A 27,349-nucleotide genomic window follows, 5' to 3' on the forward strand; every position below is an offset into this window, starting at 1 on the left:
CTGGCCTAGTCTGCTTAGGCTCCTCTTGTAGCCCACAGAGAAGAACAGGCACTTCTAGACAGATTTGTCTACTGCTGCAGTAGATGCCCGTAATAATTCAGGTGAATTAGTGCCTTAAATAGGTGTCCATTCTTCTGTTTTGGCTGTAGATGGAACCAAGGGGAACCAGCCCAGAAGTAGATGTCCAAATGTCTATTTTTCATAAAGACAGAGGGAGAAGGCTTTGCAGGGATATGATGGGTGAGGCTTTTGTTCTAGCACTGCAAGTGCTGGCAAGCTCAACTGGCTTGACACAGAGGTGGGGAAAGAAATCTGCACCTGGTTGGCAGAGGTTGTTTCCTTTTAGCGTTATGGGGAAGGGGTCTATTAGAATCAGCTGGGACTCTGAGTTATGGTTCTCTGGTCTTCCCTGGGGCACTCGAACCCTAAACTCTTACCCTTTGTTGGAACAGATTTCAATGTTATTGTTCCTAGACTATGTCCACGTAAGAAAATACTGTACCTCAATGGCAGAGTTCTCAGGCAACTATTATCAAAGCAGTTGTGTAATACAATTCCTAATGTATATGCCTGGACAAATAGAGAAGTATAACTATTTACTCTGTTGAAACTATAATTAAATACAGTATAGAGAGAAAGAAAAAGGAATTAAAATACCTTAAAACATATATGTGGATCTTTATAATGTTCAAAGCCCGAGTGAAAAAGAGCAAGTCTAACAAACTCTTCTGTAATCAAATGGTTGTGTAGAGATCTGCCTGGTAGCGAGAATATGGTCTGCTGCCCTTGTATCCATCAATATGTGTCAGTTAATGAGTGAGCCCTTGCTGAGAAGAGTATGTATAGATATCTATATCTCTGTATATATATATAGATATTTCTCCTTTTGAAGAATTCAGATTAATATCTGGTGCAAAAAAGTTGACCTAAATTTCTGTATCATATCAATATTAGTCTAAAAATATTTCAAAAAGTAAAAAAAAGTGGAAGTATTGAAGTCTCTATTAATTGCCTTTTGCTGCACTTGCTTTATAATCCATTCACCGATTATCTGTGAAACTTTAATCTTAGAAGTCTTCTAGCTGTGGGAGTTTTTCCCATTGTGATGTCACAACTGATCAGATCTGATTGTTACAATGATTCCACGGAGGAGTTTAGCGCTAATTGTTAAAAGATGTCCATGCTTAAAAAAAAATTAGGCCAGTGATTGTAACCATGCTGTTAATTTCATTTATTGTTCAGAGCATGTTTCAGTTGTGGGAATCAGGTGTGCTTTCTTGATTAAAAATGCACTGAAGATCTGTAGTTTTTCCCTGTGTTGCAGAATCTCCTGAGCTCTAAATGAAGCCATTATGAGTGGGAAGGGTTAATTGTATGGGAAGCCTTGCAGTCAAATACTTCTCGTATACAAAATATATGTCGTGCTACAAAATATTCTATTGTCAATCCAAATAGAACACAAACTAAAACGAGATAATTGGGAAGGTGCCCATAAAGTCAGCCTGAATATATTATCGCAAGTATATGTGAGATAATATTTGTTTTAAAAAGATTCTATGGCACTGTAAACTCAGTCTCATTAGAGACTGCATTTAAAAGGCTTATAAAGTTACTCATTAATGTTATCTTGTTGTATCTCCACAGCTTTTTCATTAAAGAAAATTCAGCAGAAAGCATTTTCTCCTGATAGCAGGAACCAATTTGCAATAAATGTTCTGGAAACCACTAGGGAAGCCATTACTGGGGTCTAATAAAAACAGACAAGCGTAACTTGTTCTATATTTTTGTTTCAATCACATACAGATGAGACCCCGCTCTCCACACCAACCGCAAGAGACAGCCTTGAAAAACTTTCTCTAACTGGGCATGGGCAACCACTACCTCCAGGTTTTCCATCTCCTTTTCTATTCCCTGATGGATTGTCCTCCATAGAGACCCTTCTGACTAACATCCAGGTAGGCCTTTCTGTAGATCAGCTTAAAGGAATGGAGATGAGCCAGTTGCAGATTTGTCTAAATTAATACAACCATTCTAGCTTAATCAGTTCATAAGACTATTTGAATCAACTAATTTAGTGAAACTTTATAGTAATTTAGATTTTAAAGGACCACAACAAACAAATGAATTTAGAAGCTGTCAGATACAGTACATAAAAATATAGATTGTGTATTAAACCACAGCAGAGAATTCAATGAAAATGACATTGGTGTGTTTAACAACATTTGTCTTAAATGCTCTTTTTACTACAGGCTGATGAAATGTATCTTACTGTTTACGTTCATCTCATTTACTAAGCAGAGGAACATTTCTTTAATAAATAGTCATTTTAAATTGCTGATGTGATAAGGTGGAAATGATATTTAAAGCTATTTGAAATGTATCTCTCAAAAAAAAAAATTCACAAAGAGCATTTCTTTTAGAATTAAGCTCGTTTCACTTAAAGTATTGTCTTCAAAGACTAGACTTCAAAGGGTATTACCAAATTTTCTGCAGATTTCCTATTTGGTGGTCAGCATGTCTGTTGGGTCTACAGCACAGCCTGATTCAAATATTATGCAAGGTATACTTGGAGCCATGATATTAGTATTTCAGATTCAAGAATTTTTTCCCTCACAAATTCAACAAGAGAGTGTTCTCCAGATGCAATTTTTGCAATATGATTGTATGTTGCATGCAGAAGCAAAATGGTAGTGCAGGAGGTAGTGCAGCCATATTGTACTCACTGAAGACGTGCCTTGTCTGTGCACTTACTAACCTCTAATGTATTTTTCACAATATTTTTCCTTACTTATTCCTGAAAATTAATAAAATCAATTGTATTCTATTCCGCAAAAACTACAACAGAGCATGGCTAAATTCTGCTCACTTTACTTTCTTAAATAATCTCAATAATATTTATGGAACTTCAGGCTTCTTTTCTGAAACATAACTGGTCCGTTCCTTAGCGATGTTTTGAGATCTAATCCTGAAGAACGCTGCTGTTTAAGAATTAAGCACTGCTATATTTAACTGATCTGAAAGAGCATATTTGTGCTTGCTTTTTGTGGTTCTGAAATTTTGGATCTTAAATATTTATATCAAAAGAACAGGGTAATAGTTAACATTCCTCTAACAGATCTGTTATGATCTGTAAAGAATGTGTTTTTTTCCAAAAGAAGAAATACAGTTAGTAATGTTTTAGCTGTGCATGCATGTATAGGAGAGTTCTTAGTAATTTTTTTGACAAATGTGTGTGCTCAATGTCTCTAGACAGCAACTTAATGAGCAAAGCATTCAGCATCAACAGGTTAGCTAATCTTGTGATTGAATATGAGTGTGCAGCACTACTTCAGGATAAATGACCAGGATTAATTTGCTAAGAATGCATTCAGTTGTGTTTTACAGAAAATATGAATGTGAAATTCAGTCATTGCTTTTTTTTTTTTTTTTCTCTTTTTTAACTAATCTCATGTATGGTGAACTGCTAAAATGAAAGGCATAGACTTCTTTATGCCTTTTCTAATTGTGGTATACTACTTACTGCTCCTTACCTTGAGTTTCTACATGATGACAAATCGCCTATCAGGGTTAACAGGTGGAACATAAATCCCACTGGATTTTTTCAGTATGTTGCCATGTCTCACTGCATGGTTTCCACAGATGACTAGAAATATTTTCCCATACCCTCAGGACGTCTTCTTTTTTCCCCCCCTCCGGAAGCTGAATAGCTTTCAGGACTACAGTAGAAAAGGATTTAAAAATAATAAAAAAATGTAGTTAGTTCAATTTTCCCAGCTGTGTATAAAAGGTACATATTCTCTTGAAAAGAGTGTATTAAAATAACCTGTCCACAATAGTGGCGGTTACTCTAATCAGTGCCATTTAAAAAAATGGTTTCCATATTCAGTGATTATTATACTGAGAGGCGGCTACCCCAGACTCACAGAAGAGTTAGGTACCCTGATGCTGACACTTTCAGAACTAAATTTTAAGTATCTGACAAGAAGTTCAAGCTCCTTAACAGGTTTTGTGGAGAGAGGAAATTCTGTGTTATGTTCCCTGCTCCCAGCATTATTTTATTACTTTGTTAGGAAGTAAGTGCTACCTAAAACCCATAAATGCCTATCATACATGAGCCAGAAGCACTTTTGTCAATGAGTAATTCATCTTAACTCTCCTTTTGTCTAGAAGAATTTTGCATCCCTTTCAGTACAAGAGTCTAGATTTAAAGGAGAGGCAGAGTAGTAACCTCCCTTCACCATTCTACTGTTCTGGCTTCACCAGCTTTAAGGATAGAGGTTGCCAGCAATGAGACTAACTTTCTAGAGAAAGTGGTCACCTACTTTCCATCTCCTGCCTCTGATGCTGAGGTACTTTTGAAATAAAAAATGGCAGAAATCTAGCCAAAGTCTAGGTAAGTGATTTTGGTAAAGGCTGCTGTTTTTTTGTATAGGGCCATGCATGACTAAAATATGACACATCTTTTCATATGATGGGTTTACGTCTGCTCATGAAGTGAAAGTGTAGGTCTTTGTTAGGTCATGAGACTGGGGTCTCTGCATGACCTGCTGCATGCAGGTGTAGGTATTCGTGCAGTGGTGGAGGACCCCTATATTTGAGGGATATGATGGTCACATCTAGTCACATGGTTAAATAGGCAAGTAGCCTCTGGCTGCTCCCTATAGCCTCTGGCTTATAGGGATGTGATAATGGATAGCTGTGTTATGATCACATTATGTATATTCAGTCGCGTGAGGGAAAGGAGCTGCACATTATAGATGGTGAGTGCCTCCAGAAGAGCTTGTAGCATCTGTTCTGCGTGAAGATCTGGGCTAGGATAATCTCCGGGTAGTAGAAGCTCTTAACTTTGAATTTTGTCAGGGTGAGTAGGATCCTAAACCTGGCCATGGGAACAGTGCTTTTGGGTATGTGAGTATAAAATGTGTAGACGCTCTGGGTAGCTGAAACCAAAAAGTATTGAAAGTCTTGCAAGTGCTGAAGCATTTAGGCGATGGCTGTCGCTTGGACTTGGTGCCTAAGTCTACCTACTTCCATTTTAGAAGACTGAATTATCCTTTGAAATTGACCCCTAAATGCAAGGCGAGTCTACGTCTTCCATACTACAGTTAAATGAATAGTCCATAATCATTAAACTATAACTTTAGGAAAATGTAGGGCAGGTCTATTTGCTATAGCTTTCTTCAATAGTTACCAATTTGGTTTATTTCCTTTTTAAAATCATATATATATATATATATATATATGTATAATATGTATGTGTATATATATGTATATATGTGTGTGCATGTATGTTTTTTCTTATTTCGCCATGAAGACATATTGAAACAAAAATACAATGTTTAATTATTTGTACTTTTGCAGAGGAGATAATGACTACACAGTCAGTACTTAGAACAAATGGGCTTTAATTCTAGCAGGGGACTGTTGAAATGCAAATAAAAAAAATATAATTAAACAAATACACACATAAAATAAGTAAACCAGATCTGGGACATATTTTCATATTCAGATGTATATCTATGCAACTAAAATAAATAGAAAATGAATTTCCCCAGAAAGTTAATTTAAGTGATTTATCTCTTTCTTCTCCATGTACATTTGTTAATTTCTTCCAGATTAAATTCTGGAAGTCTGTGTGCAGCTGCAGAGAGGAGGAAAGGTGATGGAAGGTGGGTCACAGCAAAACGCTGTGTGGGTGCTAGTGAGAAGGCTAAAGATGTTTCTGTACCTCTCACATAAGTTCACCTTTTTAGAGTCATGGCCCAATTATGCCAAAGTATGGTGATACTTGGTGATACTGCAATATTCTTGGGTAATAGTAATGTTATTTTAAGCTTTTAGAGTCTGAATCCGTACAGTTCCTGAGCTGAATTTCCATTAATATCTACAGGATGAATTAGTTGCACCTTGATAAGCTATATTTTTCTATCAACCAGGACTGTATTATACTGACATAACCTTGTTGCTAAGTGTTTTTTAAAGATATATGTAAAGTAAGCTGCAAGTATGCCATTGATGTTAATAAAGAAATATACGATTACAAACTAAATTCCCCTATGAAAACAAAGCAAACAACTGCCTTTATTGCAGTGAATTTCCCACACTGTTACCATCTATGCCTAAACACATAGGAAAAAAATATTGCAAACACTGGACAAAATGTAAGTCACGATTTGACTTCATGTTATTTTGTCTTCTGCTAAAATTCAAGCGAATGATTTTGTTTTTCACAGAAAATGTTAATGGAAAAATGTCATTTATATTTGTGCAATATGCCTTTGCCTATGATGGAGATATTCAATCAGAGGTATTGCAAAAAATGACTTTCTGGAGTAATTTGTTGTGATAGTCAAGAAGCTGTGTTGTGTGATTGCTTATGTTACTAAGTCAGTTACAAATAGCAAATACTCAAAATTTTCACTGTTAAAGACTTTGCTAAAAATGAGTATATATAGGTAGATAGCTATAGATACAGGTATAGATATATAGATGCCTGTTTAGCAAGTCCTTCACTAGAAGGATTTGATAATGGAAGCATACAATTTATATGTAATTTCCTGACTAAAAGACAGGCAATGTTATTTGAAAATGCTTTCACCATGAACAGTAAATACTGCGAAAGGAAGACCCTGAACTACAATTCTCTGCAAGCTGAGAGCTTTGACTGGGAAAGTTTCTCTGCATGCGTGTCCTATTCTTGCAGTTTTCCTTACTCATCCCTTAGTCATTGTTGGAAGCAGGTCATGGTCTGCTAGATAGACCTCCAGCCTAACTAGTATGGCCATTCTTATGTCATGTGTAAGTACATATATCTAACTAAAGTGTATTACATGGAACACACTGTTAATGTAACTAGATTAAACAGAAGAGGTTTCTAAGCACCTTTTGGATTTCTTGTCTTCTTTCAAAACAGGCAACATATTGATGCATTTTTTTAAAAAAATAGTGATGAGGAATATTGGCTTTAAGGCTGAGATGAAGACCATTATATGCTTAATTTCTAAAGGATCAGTAGACTGCCCTAACAAGATGGTATTTTCAGATACATGGGAGAATTATCAATAGTCAGTGAATGGGAAGAAACATCAGCCTGACTTTTTGGGGAGGGAGGACTTTTATGAAGAATTTGTCAATGGAAAATACTAAAATAAGTACAGTAAAATAAACAAATAGTATCATAGTGGTCTATAAATCTCCAGGGGAGCAATGTCAACTTTTTACATTATCTTGAAATCAAGAAATTTTATTAATGGTGACATACAGGCGGAAAATGGAATGGCATGTGCAAAACCTGGCTCCTGATAGAGCCATATTGTATTAAAAACAAATCTGGAATCTGAGCGTATTCACTACAGTTATCATTATCCAGCCTCCGTAACATCTGACCTTCCCTAAAGGGAAATATTTTCTTTTTGTTAATGTCGTGAGTTGCACTGCATTTCCCGTTGTCATTGGCAGCATATTGATTTAATATCAGGTTAGAGGATTAGCCATAGCAAATACAAGTTGGACATACTGTATTTTGTATAATCTTTTACAGATGATCCACTGGGAGAATTAATAGAATTTCATACAACTCTGAAGTTGCTATCCCTATTCCAAAGTGCATTGATGATTTTTAAATGCTGTACTTTTTAGTTGATTTTCTCACCCACTTCTGCACTGAAAACAGGGAGATATTGAATGTTTCCAGTATTTTTGCATTAGAGCTGTCACTGGCAGCAACAGCACTTTTGCATATGTATCAGTTTGGCTGTAGTGCAGATTTTTTTTTTTTTTTGCGTTGGACGCCTACTGATGTGCACTGATTTAACTTCTAAAAATGAAACTTAATTTTGTGTAGCTTATAAGTAGTCCCTAGTGGGTCTTGGCTCCAAAAAGCTAATATTTTTCAGACATAATCAGCATAGGTAATGTATTACCATTAGCTATGTTAGCAGCAAGTATAAAAAAAGGGAAGGTGGAGGGAGGAAGTATGATGTAGAAATTCAACAGAAGATGTGATATGCTTTTGGGAGCTTCATATTTTGCAGCAATTCTTAATATAAAATAACACACATCAGCGTTAAACTGTGGCATTATTCTCCATGCTTATTCATAATGATTGTTTCATATTTAAAGAACACCAAAATATTGTGTTTTGTCAGCCAAGGACAATAATAGTTTAATAGTAATTTATTTTAAACTGCTACTGATAATACAACCAATCAACACATTAAGTGGTGCCAACATTGGCATCTTGCTAAATAATCTCTAGGCTTTGCACTGAGAGTACATCTTTCAAAGATAAGTCAACAAGAGCAATCAGAGCAGAAAATTAGAATTTGGTATCTTAGAATTAAAATACAGCTAAACTAAAGTTTTAATTGGGGTGATCTAAAAGGGCACTTGATGTAATGATCTCTTTCATTTGTTACTAATTGTTTGTTCCTGATGAAGAAGAAACATGTGCATGAATGTAGTTGAATTGAGTAAAGATGGCAGTTGCCTTAGCAGCTTAATTTTATTGTTAAACAAGATGGATTGTCAGAATTTGGAGGAAAGGAGTTTACACCTTTAAAATTTTGTGACAATTTATTTTGCATAAAAGAATACTTGTTTATATAGCTTCACTTGGTTTGGTTTATTAGTGATTTGGATGAATCACGTGTTCCAGTACGTGACAAACTGGAGGGAATTATAGTATTTTAGAGTTCCAGCATATGCCAAAGTCTGGTATTGGTAAATAACTCCTACAGATCCTATCACTTGATTTTCTAACTATTTCAGTAGCATCCTTTACAGAAGATATAGTTTGTGATGGCTGTAAACATAACGTTTTTTTTTTTTTTTTCTGTAATAATGGGGGCCAGAATTTTAGAATATTACAAAAATAGATTGGGAAGTCCTTACAAGTATTTTAAATCATATTTTACTTTGAATATGGCTGTTGGGCTTCTTATTTAGCTTTAAATGTTTCTCTTTAGTAGTCACCCAAGTTTAAAATTCAAGACAAAATACTTTTGCGTTAGATATTTTAGAATAGCTTTCAGTTCTTTTAAAGAAAGCTGCTAAAACCATAAGCATATTTGTAAGCAAATTTGTTGTGCTGAGGTTGATAGATCCTTTCAAATATGCTTCCATACTCATTAATGTAAATATCATACTTCCCTCACCTATAGTATGCAGCATTTTCATGACCATCTGGTCCTTGCAGTCTGAAGGTGTTGAGTTCTTTTGGCTCCTGTGGACTTTAATAGATAGAAATGCAATAGAACTGCAAAGCATTAAGCTCTGACTTAGACAACACTTGAGGCAACAATTTAGCTAAGAATGAGGATGAGGAATACTGAAAATAATAGCCTCTGAAAACAGCTGGACATAAAAGGGGCTCGAAGGACACAAATTTAAAAGCAGGCATTGACATTGGGAAAGCTAGGAGAAGAAATGTGCAGAGTAACACTCACGAAAAGTACTTTTTCCTGTTTTTCTAGTATCATGATGTTGGATATTTTTTTCATTCCTTTGGGGGATATGTTAAAGAGATTTAGTGAAAAATATGCAACGCAGAATCTAAGTTAGGAAACTTGCCTGAGCAGAGAAGGAATTCGTTTGGGAGTTGGGGGACATGATTTCAAGGCCTTACTATGCTTATTTTGAAACAGGGTCTTGATCATGAACCTCTTACCTGTTAGCTGAATGCTCCCCTGACATAGCCATTGAGGAGTATTCTTCAGTCTCTCTTGTTGCCATTGTTTTGTTTTATATCAGTAATTAAATCTCTGTTGGGTCAAATTATCACAACAGTTAAGTTGTCAGGAGACCTGCCTGGGATATAGAAGAGTCAGGTTCCTATCCATACTCCATACTTAATTATCTGCCTTTACTATGATAGCTTCAAGGAGAGATTTAGTTATAATCCCAAGAGCCTGATGGCCAGGCTTCTGAATACAGAAATCTTTCCTCTTTCCTCTTTCCATATTCATTTCTCTCAATCGCATTTCTTCTCTTTTTCATACCCTGTCTCAGTGTCCGAACTATCTAGCTATTGGCTATGCTGGGATCTTTCTATTTTCTCGGGAAAAAGAAGGAAATCTCAAGAAAAATTTACAATAGGATGGAGCGTTAGGTACTGATACAATAGCAAAAAGAAGTTGCAATTTATTTCAACAGTCTCAGGTCAAGAAAGTGAGAGATATTTGCATGTTGATCTCTGCTGCGAGATATTCAGTGAACAGACTTTTCAAGACAGAGATGATTACTACTTTACAGAGATAACTACTTCCTACTCTAATAAACTAATAATGAGCAAAATGGCACATTTTTAAAAGATTCTTTCTTTAATAAATCCCTTTGGTAATTTCCATTGGCTCAAGTTATACTAGTGATTGAATTTGCTATTCTATGGATGATAAATAGTGAGACTGCCACTTCTTTTTCAGTGGGACAGCCTTTTATTTTAGTCACTGACAAGCACCTTGTGTATACTTGCCTGTTGCACTTTTATCTCTTATAAAGAATAAACCTATCCCTGTAACTTGTTCACATTATTTATATGCATATTCACTGGCCACCTTGAGTCTACTTTGGAAACTTGACTCCCTGTCTTTTTATAGATTTTGTCTACCTGCTAAAATTCATTACAGTAAAAAATTGCTGGTGATAATTGGTATGCTATGAGTTTGTAGCAGGATTATTTCATTGCTGAAATATCACATGACTAATGAAAGAAAAACAACAGAAGTTTTTTATTATGTTAGCTGCTCTAACATTCTTCAAACATTACAATATCCAACTTTATCTTTAAACAGGGTCTACTAAAGGTTGCTATAGACAATGCCAGAGCTCAAGAGAAACAGGTCCAACTGGAAAAGACAGAGCTGAAGATGGAGCTCTTCAGGGAACGAGAACTGAGGGAAACACTTGAAAAACAGTTGGCTGTGGAGCAGAAGAACAGAGGTATCTTACAGACACTTAAGCAGACATAACATCTTTGTAATCTATTTGCTTAGAAAACCTCATTTTAATCAAAGACCAGATTTTGATCAAAACTCTTCCTCTTAGCTCATTTTATAGCCAGGCTGACAGCAATGCAGGAATTTATACAAACTGCCACACAGAAACAAATTCTGTGTGGTACCTTCATGAGATTTAGAATGAGGACCTTCCTTTTTCTCAGTTTTTTTCCTTCAGTATTACTTGTTACAACATATCAGTAGTATGCAATGCAATTTTAAATGGCATAACTGCAGTTATGGACTTTGGCAGGTTATTATCCCCTATCAAAAAGGGATAGCTTCTTAATCCAAACACAGTTTATATCAAATTTAAGAATCTGCAAGGTTTGATGAGCTCCTATCTCTGCTTTTATGTGGTAGGGTCATATTTAGGCACATTTAGGCAATAGGTATATAATAGTTATGGAGACATTACTAATATTTAAGCCCTTTTTAATGCTCAGTAGGTTAAATACCTGCTTATCTGTTCCTTATGAGAGGAACAGCTACGGTTCTTCTTGATAAGGCAACATTAGTAGAAAATTAACGCCCTGTAAAACGTATGCAAGCAATATATTAAACATTTTTTAATAATTTCTTTATAATGTTTCAATATACCATCTAAAACAATAATAATAAAGGTAAGACAGTTTACAGTAATTTGCATTAACTATTTGCATTGCAAGCATGTTCACGTCTTGCTTTAGGGTTCTACTTTTCTATATGTGTATGTCTTACCTTTTAATAATAGTGTCTAATTACTCTGCAAGGGACAGTTAACCTCTGGGGTTCACTAGGTGTTTAACATAGACCTTGACAAGTGAAAAATGTATTTTTGGAGGGCTAGAATTGTAACTCTTTTTTTGCCCAGTTTAATTTTCTGTGAAACGGCTAAATAAGATATCCCTGTGTAAGAGCTCAAACTGAGAAGACTAGAATTCAAACAGTATCATTATATCTTTATCTAAACAACATTCTCTCAGTAAGTAAGCGATGTAATCCTATTTCATGCCTTGACCCATTAAAGGTTATGACTGTCACACCATTAATTTCCGTTTTTAAACTTATGAGAATATATTATTAAAGACATTTACTATTAATAATTATCATAACTGTGCAATGAATCGTCCCATTGTCCACAACTGGCCTATTTTGCTCAATACCGTCACACTACTTACACTTTTAAAATAATTTTCTAAAAGAGTTAACTTATTCTTCACAATTTTGTCTAATTCTATGTCCCCCAACAACTTGATCATATCTTCCTATTCAGACTCGGGCAACCATATGCGCTGCAGAAAAGGTAAAAGTGGGGAACCATCTGACCTTAGTTAAGCCACCTACAAGTGAAGCACTAGTTTAAGCTCAGAATATAAGTTCCCTTTTTAGTCAATAAAGAAAGAAAATTTCCTGCATCCTGTTCTCAGGCAGGTAAGTGGGATCAATTACATTGTGGAGAATTGTTTTTCTCCCTGTGAGCTCTAAAGGGAATAAAATTGACTAGGCTGGACTAGACACATATGTTTTGAACAGCTAAAATTAGGCAAACTGAATTTCACTCAAACTTGTAAGTCAAGGAAGAGCTTATTTTATGCAGGATACTGAAATAATTGCCAGTGTTATTTTCAGCACTATGTGTTGCCTGCTTTTTTACATGTATCCCTCTAATGATGATATTGCACTGGTAAAAGAGTCAGAACAAAGAGGAATGGAATTGAGCACTTAATAGTGGTATGCAGTAAAATAGATATAATGAGGATGACTGTCTCTGCTAGGGGATTCTGTGATATAAAAGAAAGAAAAATAATAAGTTATTCTTTAAAATGGACAGAGCCAAATAGGAGAAAAGAAGTAATGCCAGGTTATGATTACATCGAGAATTCATTTCTTCAATTAAAGACAGAAAAATATATAGGAAGCTTTACCTCCTATTAGTTTTCCAAATAGCAACTGTCATACTTTAAAGAATATTTCGCATGTTTTAATGGAACTGTGAGCAAGCTGAGAGGAGTGTAACCATAGCCCTATTAAGTTAAGAGCTTTACTGTGAAAAAGCTGAAATACACTTAAATGCTATGGCGTATAAACATGTGGACTGTGTCACACACAGGTCAAATCCCATTAGATGAAACCTCTTCCCATGATCTTCAGCATTAGGCAACCTATATCAATGTCTATCTGTTGCTAGTCGTCTTAAAACAAAACAAATATCTTTTTTCTTTGGTGGCAGATTATCTGAATATTTTAGCCATTTCTGGGAATATTAAATTCACTGCTGCTACAGTATCTTCTATAGCGCTGCCTATTTGCTGTACTATTTCCTTCTTTCTTTGTATGTATTCCAATTAGTGATTCCTAAGACTGTAGGATGTGTCTCATCAGCTAGTGAAAGTAGGATAATATCTCTTCTGTGAGCAGCTACACAGTAAGGGTTTGCTAATTCTGGCTCTGACTGCTGTAGTCACATCTACAAAGTGTCAGCCATGATGACATTTTAATTCAGAAAGCAACATATGTTTCCTTCTCATTTATTGCAATCACTTTCAAAGTACTTAAAATGAAAACATTAAAACCCGTGCAGTGATTCAAAATGTATTTAGTTTAGCCTTTGTATAGATACCTGTACTTTGATAGGATAAGCTAATAAATGTACAAAATAGTCAATACTATACCAAACGAAAAAGAGCCAAAATTCCAGTATCTCGGATGTAAATGACTTACCTACCCCGTAGTCAAAATAGTTATTTATATTCATTTTGTGTCAGACTGTTCAGTATAGCAATACAAAATATCCCAGGTCACCCCAGAAGTGCTCATTCTTAGAATATACATTAAATAGTAATAATGACAATGGTTCACTTTAAAAGTTTTGTTTGTATTTTGTGAAAGATGACTCCGTCACAGACTGCTGGAAACTGGGAGCGTGTACTGGCAGAGGTATACAAGAGTAGATGAATCTTTGGTCAAGCCTAGCGTGTGTGGTTTTGTTAATGGCCGTTCTTCTGCAGTTAGCCTGACAATAACAGGCTCTCCAGAAGAGGGCTATCCGTGGAGATCTTATGGAAAATCAGCCTCCCTTATTTTAGTACGTGTGCACATCCCTGAAAACCCTGGAGGCGCCTTGTAAGAAGGGGTGGGATGTGATGGGGAAGAAAATGATGTGCTGTGGAACTTTATATGATTTCTTTAGAGGCTCGGTTTGGTTTTCACTAACTAGCAAAAATTGCTTCACCTTATTCTTCTCCATCAGGGATACAACCTGGTGCGTTGCTTCGGTTAGGGACCATGGAAGTTTTACTCCTGTGGTTGCACGTTGCAAGGAACTCACTGATAACATAGAAAAAAAAAAAAAAAGTTTCTCTAAAAGCACCACTTGTACGATCCACTTTCATCCTGATCTTTGCAAGCCGGGGGCCTGAGCGCGGTGCCGGAGGAGCGAAGGCGGCCGCGGGGTGCGGGCCGAGCTGCTGCGGCCGAGCGGTCCGGTCTCCCTCTGGTGGGAGAGACGCGGCAGGCAGGCAGGCGACACCGAGCGCTGTGCACGCGCTGTCCCTGCGCCGAGGGGGGTTACAAAATGGTGGGCTTCATCCCAGAAACTCCTGGCCTCTGGAGGCAGCAGCATACCTGCGTCAGAGGGTGCAAAAAGTAAATTTCATGGCCAGATCCAGGGCTTTCTGCTTTGGGCATTCACATCGTCCTTATCTCTGTTTCTAAAAAAAAAGCTGTAGCTGAATATTCAGTGTGCAGGAGCATGGTGTAGAACAGTAGCTCTTAAAATATCCCGTTGTGATTCCAGCAAATATCAAGTATTTTAAATCAGTGTTGAAAAATTAAACAGTTTATATGAACTGAGGCAGTTGCCTAATTCCTAGGAACTCTTCATAGTTAATCATGTAACCAAGCTTCAGACCCAAACTTGAGCATACTGATTTTATTTTTCCCAGCAATAATTCAGAAAAGGTTAAAGAAGGAAAAGAAGGCAAAGAGGAAATTGCAGGAAGCACTTGAATTTGAGACTAAACGACGGGAGCAAGCAGAACAGACGCTGAAACAGGCAGCTTCGACAGATAGTCTCAGGGCCCTAAATGGTAAGAAGCCAGTTTTTGCCTCTGTGTCATTAACTTTTAGTTTAAGTGCCAAAAGAAGCTTATAATATTGATAATTTATAACATGGTGTGTGTTTCGGAGGAAAACGATCTGTTTTCTCTCTTTGTTGTTTTGTGACTATGTATATCATGTGCAAATAAATTTACTGGAGAGAATGTCCAAACTGGTGCAATTTTATATTATTAGCTTGAAAAGTCAATTTTTTTTTTCTTTTTCTCCTCTCCCTTCCCTCCCTCTCCCCCCCTTTAAGCTTGAAAAATCTATTGCTCATTAATCTTCCTAGTCTAACAAAAAATTGTCCTGGCCTCCAGTCATTGTTCAACATTAAAAAAACTGACAAAGGTTGATTGTATTGTAATTCAGCATTGGAGTAACAGGTTGTAAAAAGGGCTATAAGAATCCAATGAAATATGTGTCAGTCTTACCTTTCTGTGCTTCTAGACTCTCTGACCCCAGAGATAGAAGCTGACCGCAGCGGGGGCAGAACAGATGCTGAAAGGACAATACAAGGTAGGAATTTGCAAAAGGCTATAAATCTAGATCTTGCTATATGAGTTTTTCCTCAGCTTTAGACTGCTATTCAAGCATGTAGCCTACCATCTGGGCCACATCAAAACAAGTTCAAACAAGGTCAAGTTCATCTTGCCTGTTTATCAGAGAGAATACATTCTGTGCTGATAGATTTTCTTTAAATTAATAGGTCATTTCTGTTTATACAAAGCAATTAAAGAAGAATAATTAATTTGAAGCAATGTTGGGCTGAATCCTAGACATGCTAAATGCAGTTTTTGTGAAAATATATATAGATAGATTTAGGATAACAGTGTTTTTAAAGGTATATTTGAAACATTTTGAGCCCTTTAACTATATAAATGGCTAAACCTAATGTGTAACATTCAAGGCCTGATGAGAACTTCACAGCAAATATTCAGTGGCAGTTATTGAAAGGTGTGCTTCAGTAAGCTGCTGTAAACACTAACGATAAATAAACCATTTATTCCCTTCTTGGATTTTTCGTTTACCCCATGTTCTCTATCCCATTATTTACATTTTAATAAAACAAATCTGCTGAGTAAATTTAGATGTGAAATACTGAAGGGATTCATATTTCTTCCTCTGTGAATCTAAATGTATATATATTGCAAACACTGAGCTATTAGTAAAGAACAAATTTTTAAGATAGCATTTATGTTATAATGTCTTCTCCGCTCAACAAGCTAAATCTACCTACATGAATACTAAACAGCAAAAATAGCATTTGTTTTCAATTGTAAATGAAGGTGCAATTTTCAAAGGCAAGCCTAAAATGATTAGCTCCAGTAATCACTCTCAATTGCCTTTATTTTGCATTTTGAAGTCAATCATCTTAAGAGTATCATTTGACATCTACTGTGTGTTATTTAATCACTTTTTCTAACTCCTAAAGAGTTGATACTGGTGTGCCATAAGGAGACTGTAACAACAAAATAAAAAATCAACAAGCTTTTAGTATATTGCGCATAGAAAACAAATACAAAAAAGGCAGTAAGTTCTTATGTAAGAAAAACACACATGCGTATACACACCAACATTTATATTTAAAGCAAGTTGTCTGCAAAGTCAGTAACTCAGAAGATAGGTTATGCCAGATTAAAAGTTGCCTGGGAAGTGGGTATACATCATGATGTTTTTTGTTCCAGAATCATGTTTTTCCTCCCATAAAACATATGCCTTATTCAAAGCACCTTTTGATTGAATTCATTTAGTAAGAATCCAGTCATTATGTTATTTTATCATAATTTTTTGCTTCCTCATGACATCTTTGCTACAAAAAGACTGATGAGAAGACAGACTTCTAATCTCATTGGAGTCCTTTCTATTACACTAGTCACTGTGGTATCGGAGCTCTTTGCAAAAATTAATTACTTTATCTTCAGAACATTCCTGCAGGGAAGTCAAGTTTGGAGTAGTCCTATTTTAAAGATGGGAAACTGAGTCACAGAAAGATTAAGGTGACAAGTTGTTTAACTTTCAAGTAACAAGGACCAGCTCTTACTTCAGGATACTTTGTGTTTTTAGTCAGTATACATTCAGATCACTGTTGATGTTAAATTCGGTTTCAATTGTGAGCTGAGATACCAAGCTGCATATTCATAAAATCAGCAACGAACAATTACTAAGTATTCTGGAAGATGATATTTTAAAGGACCCAATCTCAAATTACACAGGAACAACATTTAAGGTTTTTTAACCATGATTATTCTTTCTCTTCCAACTATTCTCTGCCTACTTATGCTCATTATATAAATATATAATGATTTATAATATAATATATAATTTATAATATATAAATATACAATTTCTGTAACAAATGAAATCAAGGTCTTACAGGGAACACTACCATTAATGTCGATTTTTCCATTATTCTTCTGCTCAGGGAAGTGCAAGAAAAAACAAACAAGCAAATAAACATAAGATTATTTAATTAAAGACTGAACCATAATATATTTTGATCATGATACTGGATTGCATTGCAAAGGCAACCTTAATTCTGACATTTTCTGTCTCTACTTTGCAGTCTTAGCATACAAGTAAAGCAGTTTTTAGGGAGGGAAAAAGAAGCAAGAGATAGACTTAGTAATTTCTTATCGTTTAATATATTCACCCTAGCCATCATATACAGCAGCTGATAACTTTTAGATCTACCACACAAAACTTTGTAACATGTGTAGCTCTCTGAAACAAATATAGCAGTAGAAGGTTATTGTCTTTGTGGATCAGCCATAATAAAGGTGACAGGTTTCAGAAATAATTATTAATAGAAGAGTAATGTGCATGTCACGACTCTTCATGTTCACTTCCAGTATTGGAGATTCCCCAAGAGCTCCCTTTCCTCCGTGCTCCCTTTACTGTGTATTCCTGCTGCTCCTGTATCTCTGTGTCCCAGTTCCTCCTAGTTGCGTTTTCCTTGCTTCAGTTTCAGCTTTTTTTGACAGCTAATCTCATTCTCTTTTCTGTCTGTACGTTTTATTTCCCCCTAACCTCATAATGCCTAAATACCCATTCTTTAAGCCTTTTCTTCTGGACTCAGTTTCATGCTACCCTTGTTGTTTCTTCAACTACAGCACCTTCTGTCCTTCCCGTCACCTACGCTGCTTGTCCAGCCATTTCGTGAATCCACACGCCGTTGACATCCCCCTTATCCACCTTTCCTGCTTGGTACCACATCACAGTCCGTCCCCCCCCATTCCCCCGCATCAAGCTCACATCTCCTCCTGCTTTTGGTGCACGTTCTATTTCTTCCTCTGCATCAGCCTAGATGTCAGGAAAGGGAGCACTGAGAGAAAAACAAAGATAATCTCTGAATTCCTATTTCAGCGTTTAACACAGCAATGGTTTGCAGAAATGAGCAGAGACAGTTGCAGGGAAGGAAATGCTTGATTCCTGCAGCTCCGGCATAAAATATGCTCAATAGAGAAGGAGTGAATTAGTGAATTTAGCTGCAAAACTCTACAAATTATTTTCAGTGGCTGAGACTGGGGATTTTTCCAAAGCTCTTTCCAATTTTCACAGGGCACATCCTTCCAGTTTTTTAAGAGTTCAATTATGTACTTAGATGGTGTTTCGGTATCTGTAAATGTTATGTTATATACTGTACTATGTACTGTAGAAGAATTATTCCATAGAGTATAGAATATATTCTATAATATAGAATGTAATATTATATCTTTCATGCTTTTAGTTTCTGGAAGAAATATTTACTAGGGAAATACTTATGCCTTTGCTAATCCTCTCAGAAGTATATCTATGCCTTTATCTATCTGTATCAGTATATCAAAGTATAGCTGGGGTAGTAGTGTCTTTAACCACAATCATTAATCTTTTAAATTTACTATATTGAACATGCTCTGCAGTTCTATAACTAAGCAAATAAACGTAGGAGAGCTTCAGTATTCCGTGGGGAAGTGAAATAATTGAACTAGCAAGTGTAATGTCAGTATTTAATAAAATATTATGCAGGGAAATAATGACTAAAAATAAGGATTTTATCTCCTATTTATTATAAATAAAAAAGATTCCTGTCAACTTGAAATTATACTTAATGTTGATATTTTTAAATATCGGTTTTATGAGTAAGGAACAAGACTAATTTAAGGTAACAAGACTAATTTAAGGTAAAAGATGATTGCATTTGTCAATAAGTGGAATATATTCTTTTTTTTTTTGTGATGTAGCACTCATTCAAAATCACATTTAAGTTTATGTAAAGTCTTTTTTAAAATGGGAAAGATATATAGAAAGAATTTGAATATGAGACTATAAAAATAAGCAATAAAGGGTATTTTAGTTCATTTTTTCAAATATTGGGTAGATAACAGTTTACTGGGTTATCCATAAAATGCTAACAAATAATCATAGTAAAAAAATCCAAATATGAAACTCAGACATACTTACATATATTTTAACAGATACAAGCAGATACTAAGTTTTTATTAGGAACTGGTGTAGACACTGGTTTTAATTGTTTTCTTTTTTGCTTCTGTTTAAAATAACAATAAAGCAGATTATCCTCTTCTCCGTACATATTGTAGGTTCACTAGATGCCTATGCCTAGCTCCCAATCCGGTTTCCCAAGACCCCCTCATCCCACACAAAAAGGTACCATACAAGAAAATGTTTGACTTTTATTGTTTTGTTACCAGACCTCTTAATAAGAACTAGAACAAATGACATTTACTACCGCTCTTATTTTCTGCCTTTTTTCCATTGGCTTTCTCTTCTCCATCTGCTTACCTATCATATATTTGTCTACCTACATTATTAGTTTTTCTTTTTCCTCTGTAAATCTCTCATTCCTCATGTTCTGTCTCCCAAGAGTTTCCCCTCCCAAATCCTGTATATGCATAATCTTCGTTCCATCTCTTCCTTTACACGTTAGCTAAACTCACCAAAAATTGCCTACTTTTGCACTGTGCTCCCTACTAACCGTTCTTTTCTTTTCACCTGATATCTCACTCATGTCTTCCTTTTCCCAGCCTGGCTTTTCTGGTTTTTGTGCTTTTTTTTTTTACAAAGCCGTCCTTATGAGAACAGGAAGCTTAACCGAATTATATGTCTCTCAGGCTGCTCTTTTGCTTATCTACTCCATTTCTTTCTTATTTTCTAGTAACGCCCTGTCTTTTTCAGCTCATTTCCAACTTCCACATCCCTTCATTCCGGCTTCTTCTGAAACCAGCTCTGTCACTCTCTTCTAACAGGTTTTTCTTCTTATCCTGACCAGCTTCATTGAATTCTCAGGCCTATTATATTTGTTTGTTTGTTTGTTTGTTTTCAAATGTTTCTTTATGTTCAAAGAAATAATTTGCCCTTTACCCATTCTGAAATTTTTCTTGTCCCACTCCTCTCTCTCCATCACTCTTCCCCTCCTAGGTACTCTTCTGTAGCCCAGTATTTGTTCTCTTTGATCAGCGATCAGAATTTCATATACCAGGTCCTCATTCTACTGCAAATATATGTGTATACGTTTCCCTTCTAGCAGTTCATCAGCCTTTCCTCATCAAAATCTGTCAGTTATCTACTCTCCCTGTCCCTCAACAAGATGAACTTATGCTTACTAAGCCCTTTCCCATAGACCGTTTCTTCTGGCCTTTATCACGGCTTTCCACCTTGGCTGTAGGCTCATACTAACAACACAGTTACGTGTAATGCTAATGGCTTCAAACTATCCTTTCCTGATTAAGAAGAAGAGCCACTCTGCTACCACACGTATAAAAGCTTCCAGGACCATCTGTTGTACTACATTCACAGTATCTCTCAAACTCTTTTCACCTTGGCTGCAAGCAAGCAGAGGGTCTGTTTTCCTCCCAGAAAGGATCAGGCAGGAAATGGAGTTGTTGAACAGTTCCAGAAATACAGAAAAAGAGCAACTGCAACTTAGCGCACTGCCTGAGTAGTCCCATATGACTACTTCTTTTAAAGCCTTTCAGGGCTATGGAGAAAGAATGAAAAATAAATTATGATCTAACTCTGCTATACTCAATATGTGTGTTTTGCCGTCCAAGTACTAGGCAAATGCTGCCCCGCAGCTGCCCTCCGCATAAATAAGAAGTGCTTATATGTATCTTCAATCATTTGTCTGAAAACATAACCTAAATTGTTTTCTGCCTTGGTTGGAAACCTATTTAATCTATTCTTCAACAAGTAAAATCAGTGTAATAATCTCAGCAAATTATAGTCTTTGATTCTTTCTTGCTATATTTATGTTTGAAAGATACCTATCTTAGGAACTCACACGCTGAAAGAGCGCTTTTAGTGGTTCTGTGAAGCCTTTGCGTGCAGTTTTGTTTCTGATGTAAAAATCTTGAACAAAAGCATATCTAAATGTGCGACAATATTTCTTATGAGATCAAAAAGTTTATTGGAAGAGGCTATTATCAAGGCTTTAAAGTCAAGCATTCCAAAATTAGGAAATGGTAGAATTAAGGTTGTCTTCCTTACCTTTGTTCAGCCTTCTTTGTGTATGCATCATGATATAATCTTTAATTATATGATTAGATACTGTATTTTTCACAGTACCCTGCCTCATTCAGTTCAGGAGGTGAGGGAAGAATTGAATTAATGGATATCTATCCAATATTTTCTTTATCTTCAGTGCTCCGTGTGTGTCCTTAGGCTTTATATAATACCTGCTTCATATATAATACTTTCATCATTAGACAGCATGCTTTGCAGAAAAGGCGTGAATCATCATCTCAACTTCTTTCATATGTTAAGTCTTAATTTTGGCATTTCCTAATAGTTGAGTGTTTAGCTTAACATTTTCAGTAATGTCCTAGGGTAATAGGTAACCGTTTTTTAGAGCATTCCTTTTAAACAGTAAACTAAGTAATCTGAAGTTTCACCATGAGGTGACATGTGACAACCTTACGGATCAAGTAAAATTTGAATCTTAGACTCACTGTGATAAAACTAACATGGTAACTGATAAATGGTAATGCATTGTTGTGAGCTGTGTGACCATTTTGTCATGGGAGTTTTAAAGATATTTGTTGAGATATTAAATAAAAGACAATCTTGGGTTACATTTTATGCTCTTGGGCATAGAATCTTCCTTTCATTTTTCTCGCACACTGTATCACCTTTAACAGTGTCCCCATCAAGCTATCTTATTCTTATTTCTTTCTCACCTCTGGCTTCTGGGTCAATCCTAATACCCGTTTCAAAGTCTTACAATCTCTCTTCTTCTCTCTTTTTTATCTCATACGAATCAGGCTTTTTAATGCACGTTTCTATTCATATCTAGTCATAATTCCAACCTCTCAACTCCACTTCTTGCACCTAATATCCTTGTTAAGCAAGTACACCATCCATTTGCCACGTGTGCAGTTACTTGTCAAGATTTCTCCTTCTGAGACTTCTTTTTATTCAGATAGCTTTATCTGACTTTCTTGCCATATCTGTCTCCTCTCGTCTGTTTTTGGTTCTGTTCTCAACCACTGGGTCCTTTTCTTGTCTAGTCCATCCAAATCACTTGTTTACTCAGCTTCAGTCTAAGTTTTGTCACTCAACTGTTTCTTGTTACCAGCTCCCTCTCACAGACTTTTCCAGTGCCTGATTTTTATTTATTTGTCCAACCAGTTCCTGCCATCGCTCCATTTTCTCTGTTTACTTCCAAGTCCAACTGCATCAGCCTTCTTCTAATTTCTTTAAATCTATAATTTTACATGTATTTATGTTTGTAGACTTAGAGAAAATTTTTGTGATCAATGAGGACACATTTTCAGTGCAAGACTACCCTCATAATTAACTAATGATTTTTTAAAACTGGTTTTCAGTCTCCTCAAATGATGGGGCATCTATTTCTTTTCTGGGGAGATTAGTTCTCTCTGCAGCATATTTATCTCAAATGTCTTTTCTTACGGTCTTCCATTCATTTATTTTGCCCATGATATTGATTGTGGTGACCAATATCAAGTCTATTTCTACTTATCCACTATCCATCTATAGAGTCCTCTCAGTAATTTTATCTTTTTTCCAGGTCTTCTTCCTTCTGTCTTTGCATTTCTATCCATTGCTATCAGTGTTCCTCCTCCTCTTACAAATCAAAAGAAATTCCATTTGTTCCTTGAAGATAAGGTCCTCCATCTGTATAATGCTATGTAAACTAATGATCATATATTCACTGCAGTATAAATTAATTAAACTAAGGAAAAGAAAACGCCTGACCCTTTATACATTTTACTAAGTGTTTTTTCTTGCCTTTTATCTTACTAAGATGTCTTAGAAATATTAAATATAGACCTCAGCTAAATCATTTATAAATTCTTCATTTTGATTCAATTGACACTTGTTCATCAGTTATTCCATTTTTATTGCCACTTAATAAGTAGTATAGATTTGTTGTTATTCATTTATTACTGCATGGGACTTCTAGCAGAAGGGGGTTTGGGGTTACTGTAAAGCCAGGACTCTCAAATCAATTTATCAGGTCATTTTCAGAATGGAAAGACATTTTCACTTTCCTGTGCAATATTCCTGATTGCCCACCAACCCATTCCAGCGCTGTTTCAGCTTCCCTAATATTGCTACCCTCCCATTTTCCTCTTGATCAACCCCCTCCTACATATTACTTCTGAATATCCCAAATCCTTTGCACTACTTCATTGTCCAAACTGCTGACTGGGCATGAGGCAATGTGCATGTATGGTCTCGAGGTATGTATCTGCTGGTTGACCAGGTGGCTGATGAGGAGATACATGCATTCTGAGGGATTCGTGACAAGCTAGGAGATATGCATTTTCTGCTGGACATCTTGTTGCTGCCTCTTGGCAGCTGGACAAATCAAACAGTACATGATGCTTCTCAGCAGCTAATGGGCCAAACAAATGGTTTTTCAAGCTGCAAGAGACCCACGGCCCACCTGTTGAGCAGGCCTGCTATAAAGGTTGGACATTTCAGCAGGGAAAAGAAGTCAGGAGCTGGAAACAAAGCTGTCAGAAGCCTGGAAAGCAAAGAGATTTTTTTTTTTTTTCTAGATATATTGAATAACTGCCCAAGGAAACATCTGCTACTTAGCTAGGCTGCTTATGGAAACAAACAACTGACTATCCTAGACCCACGCATATATTAAAAAAAAAATCCTTTAAAGCTGTGCTAATGAAACGGTGGACGACTTTTCTCTGGTGATGAACTTTCCTCTGAAGTTCATCTTCAAATCTGGGGCTACTTGACCTATTATTCCATTAGACCAGATTTAAAAAAAAAAAAAAAAAAGATATAATAACTTCTAGGTATTTTATCAAGGACAAAAACCCAGAGGCAGATATTTTCAACTTAGGATTCATCAAATAGTAAGAAGGTCTGTCTATATTTATGAAGTATCATGTCTTGTAAGAGTGAGGCTTTCAGCAATGTAACATAGAGGGATTTGCGGTTTTCTTTCTTTCTTTTTTCTTGACTGATTATCATGTTTCCTCCTTAAGTTTTCCACTCTTAAGATTTCTGAAGTTCAGTAGGACAACTGGTTTCACTGTCTACAGCTTTGGTTGACTGCAGACATAAGATAAGACTGTCACTGTAAAGTGATTGCCATCTCCAGTATTATTCTAGCACTGCTAGGTAAGAGTAGTGAGCTGAGCTACCAGAAAAGTGTGAAAAAGGCAACAGAATGGAGCAAAGCTGTTGTAGTGACCCACCAGGGAGTGATGTCTGCTGTCTTGTTATTGATCCTTTTGTGCATGCCAGAGTTTGTCAAACAAATTGGTGCATTTGTGAAAACACATGCACATACACCATGCAATTTTATAAGCTGAAGGATTGTATGTTTTCCCCACTTCTCCTCTCTTTTGTCTTGCACATTCTCAGGAGAAGATATTTTCAGGTGTAGCGCTAGTGTCAAAGGAGGAAGGTGTTAGGAGTTTAGTGTCTAACCCTCATTGACATTTAGTGGAGCAGCTTTCCTAACTCCCTTGGTTAGTCCACTCTACGTTATTTCATTTTTACTCAGTCTTCCTAAAATATTTGTTGGTTAAATATTGTTCCTGTATGCAGTAACACGTACTTATAATGTTTTGTTTTCCTTCTGGTTAGGGTCTTAAACTTCAGCTGCTTTTTGACTGCAGTGTGCAGCACCTAGTATTAATGTCAGGGTCATGCACTTATTATTCATCTGTACTGTGCTATGCACTTCAATGAAATTATATACATAATAATAAATAACAACATTAATCTGTGTGCAGCACCTTGAATTTCATTACTGTTGCAGAAGGAATATCTTGACAACTAAGTGCTCTAATTTTTATACATTTTAGGAGGAGCAAGGCTCTCTCACTGTGTGCTAGTTTAAATATTTTCTTTTATTTTCCCTGTAAAGAATGAGCCTTACTAGCTTTAACCAGCTTATAAGTTTTAAAGAAATTTCTTTTTCTGAAATTTTTTGGCTCTGTTAGACAACCCGATACAGTTCAAATTTTGCACCCTGGATTGTATATTAGACATTTATAACATCACTTACTAGTCTGTCTGTCCTTTGTAATTAATATTTGAATACCCAGTGAGGAAGCATACAATAACGATTTATTTTGCCTCATATTTTCTTGACTGTGAGTAAATGTGAGATTATCTTACAATACACAGAAACCAAACAATAACATTCCCTATCCCCCAGCCCAGGAGTCCAGTACTTTGGCAGGTTTTCAAGCCAAGCTAATCAATTAAAGACAACATTGATTAACTTAAACAGAAGGTGGTATCGATTGCAAGCAGTAACTATAAACAGACTATTGTTTCATAGCTTTCATAGGTCATTGTTAGCTACACCTTTAAGCTTTTAGCTACATAAACCTGCTACTTATCACCAAACAAAGCAAATGAGGGGGGCATAGTTAAGAAAGTATTACATATATATTGCAAAGCATTCTTAGAGAACTCCCTCATTTAGACTCACAGACATAAACTTTTTCACATTTCCTTTGAAATTGCTATCCATTGCAATTTACATCTCGTTTTATAGCTCTGTGTATGAAGTAGCTGAAAATCAAATATGTTCATGGCTTTTCTACTGAGATAAATGATTAATCAATCAGAGGCTTTCTTCCAACATGGTACTCCAGTACACTTTTAAAACATCTATGTGTAAAATTAATGGCTAAGCATGAACAGAGTCAAATGGAAAAACTCAGGACAATAAGAACATTAAATAAAACGTGCTGTGCACCAAGTACACTATTAAGACTCTGTTTAGAATTGTTTTGACTTGTATTATTTCATTCATTTCTTCCTCCAAGTTCATATTATTCAAAGAAGGAAGGATGGGATGGATGAATTCTTACCTAATACAAAGACTTCTGAGACACCCAGGTGTCTCAATACCTAGGAAAGACGGGCACGCCACACCACCATCCTGCCTACTTGTTTTTCCCACAAGTACTCCATTCCCTACATCTTCTCCCTCAGAAGGTAACTGAAGCTTGAACAGGCTAGTATAACGTGTTTCCAGTATAGTCTTTTCCGCTGAAAAACAAATCCCTTCTAAACAGAAACAACCCCTTCAAAAGAAGAGCTGAAAGACACTTCTTTTGTTGTTGTTTTTTTGTTTGTTTGTTTTTCAACCAGGCTAAAAACCTCATTTCAGTGAAATGATGTTTATATAGCCTATTGTGGAACAAACATAAACAAAGTAGATTTCTAGTCCATTCACAATTTAATTATAATCCTATGCCTCTGTAGGTTTGTTGGGGAGCTAAGAGCTGCTGACTGTAACTCTGTTTAACTCTATTTGCCTCTACCCTATGTAAAGGGCCATCACTCTTCCCCCTCCCACCATACTTACTGCTTCTTAAGTCCTGCTGCAAAGTGGTATCCTGTCAGCTGTAATGTATACAATAGTGAATAGTGTTTCTTGGTGTTCATTTTTAAAATTACTACAGAGAATAATAAAAAAAAAAAAGCTTAATGTTTGTGTGTGCAACATCCTCTCATAAAGGAGTCTCACTGCCAGTGTTAGTGTTGTCTTCTTCTATGAAATCTTTAAGATTACGTGGTCAACAGACCTCAAAACAATTCATGCCCTGAGTTTTTTTTCTAAGGCTTATGTTTCCCTTGTTATGACTTTACATGTGAAGCAAGTGGGAAACAACTCTTATGCCAAATTAACTGCAATAATTTTCAGTTCTGCTCAAAATACTGTGCCTTAGACGACTACTAGTACAAACTGGTATTTAGTAAGTTGCTTTATCCAGTTAGCACATATAGGAGGAAATCTGTGAGGCCAGGAGAGCAAAATCTCC

At 36.0% G+C, this 27,349-nt stretch overlaps 1 protein-coding gene across 7 annotated transcripts in view; it reads left to right on the forward strand.

Moving 5' to 3' along the window:
* DACH1 (dachshund family transcription factor 1) overlaps window positions 1-27,349 on the forward strand; it is a 364,372-nt gene that overhangs the window by 311,318 nt on the left and 25,705 nt on the right. For 4 of the 7 annotated variants that reach the window (XM_068929669.1, XM_068929670.1, XM_068929673.1 and 1 more), the window contains 4 exons: window positions 1,804-1,955; window positions 10,791-10,938; window positions 14,921-15,064; window positions 15,525-15,593. In XM_068929669.1, the coding sequence (XP_068785770.1) occupies window positions 1,804-1,955; window positions 10,791-10,938; window positions 14,921-15,064; window positions 15,525-15,593 (513 nt within the window). Of the gene's footprint in view, window positions 1-1,803; window positions 1,956-10,790; window positions 10,939-14,920; window positions 15,065-15,524; window positions 15,594-19,654; window positions 19,722-27,349 lie in introns of all 7 variants that reach the window. The other 3 variants (XM_068929671.1, XM_068929672.1, XM_068929675.1) reach the window with 1 other exon arrangement.

The sequence above is a fragment of the Struthio camelus genome, chromosome 1 (genome assembly GCF_040807025.1).
Source record: "Struthio camelus isolate bStrCam1 chromosome 1, bStrCam1.hap1, whole genome shotgun sequence".
NCBI classification, from domain to species: Eukaryota; Metazoa; Chordata; class Aves; order Struthioniformes; family Struthionidae; genus Struthio; species Struthio camelus.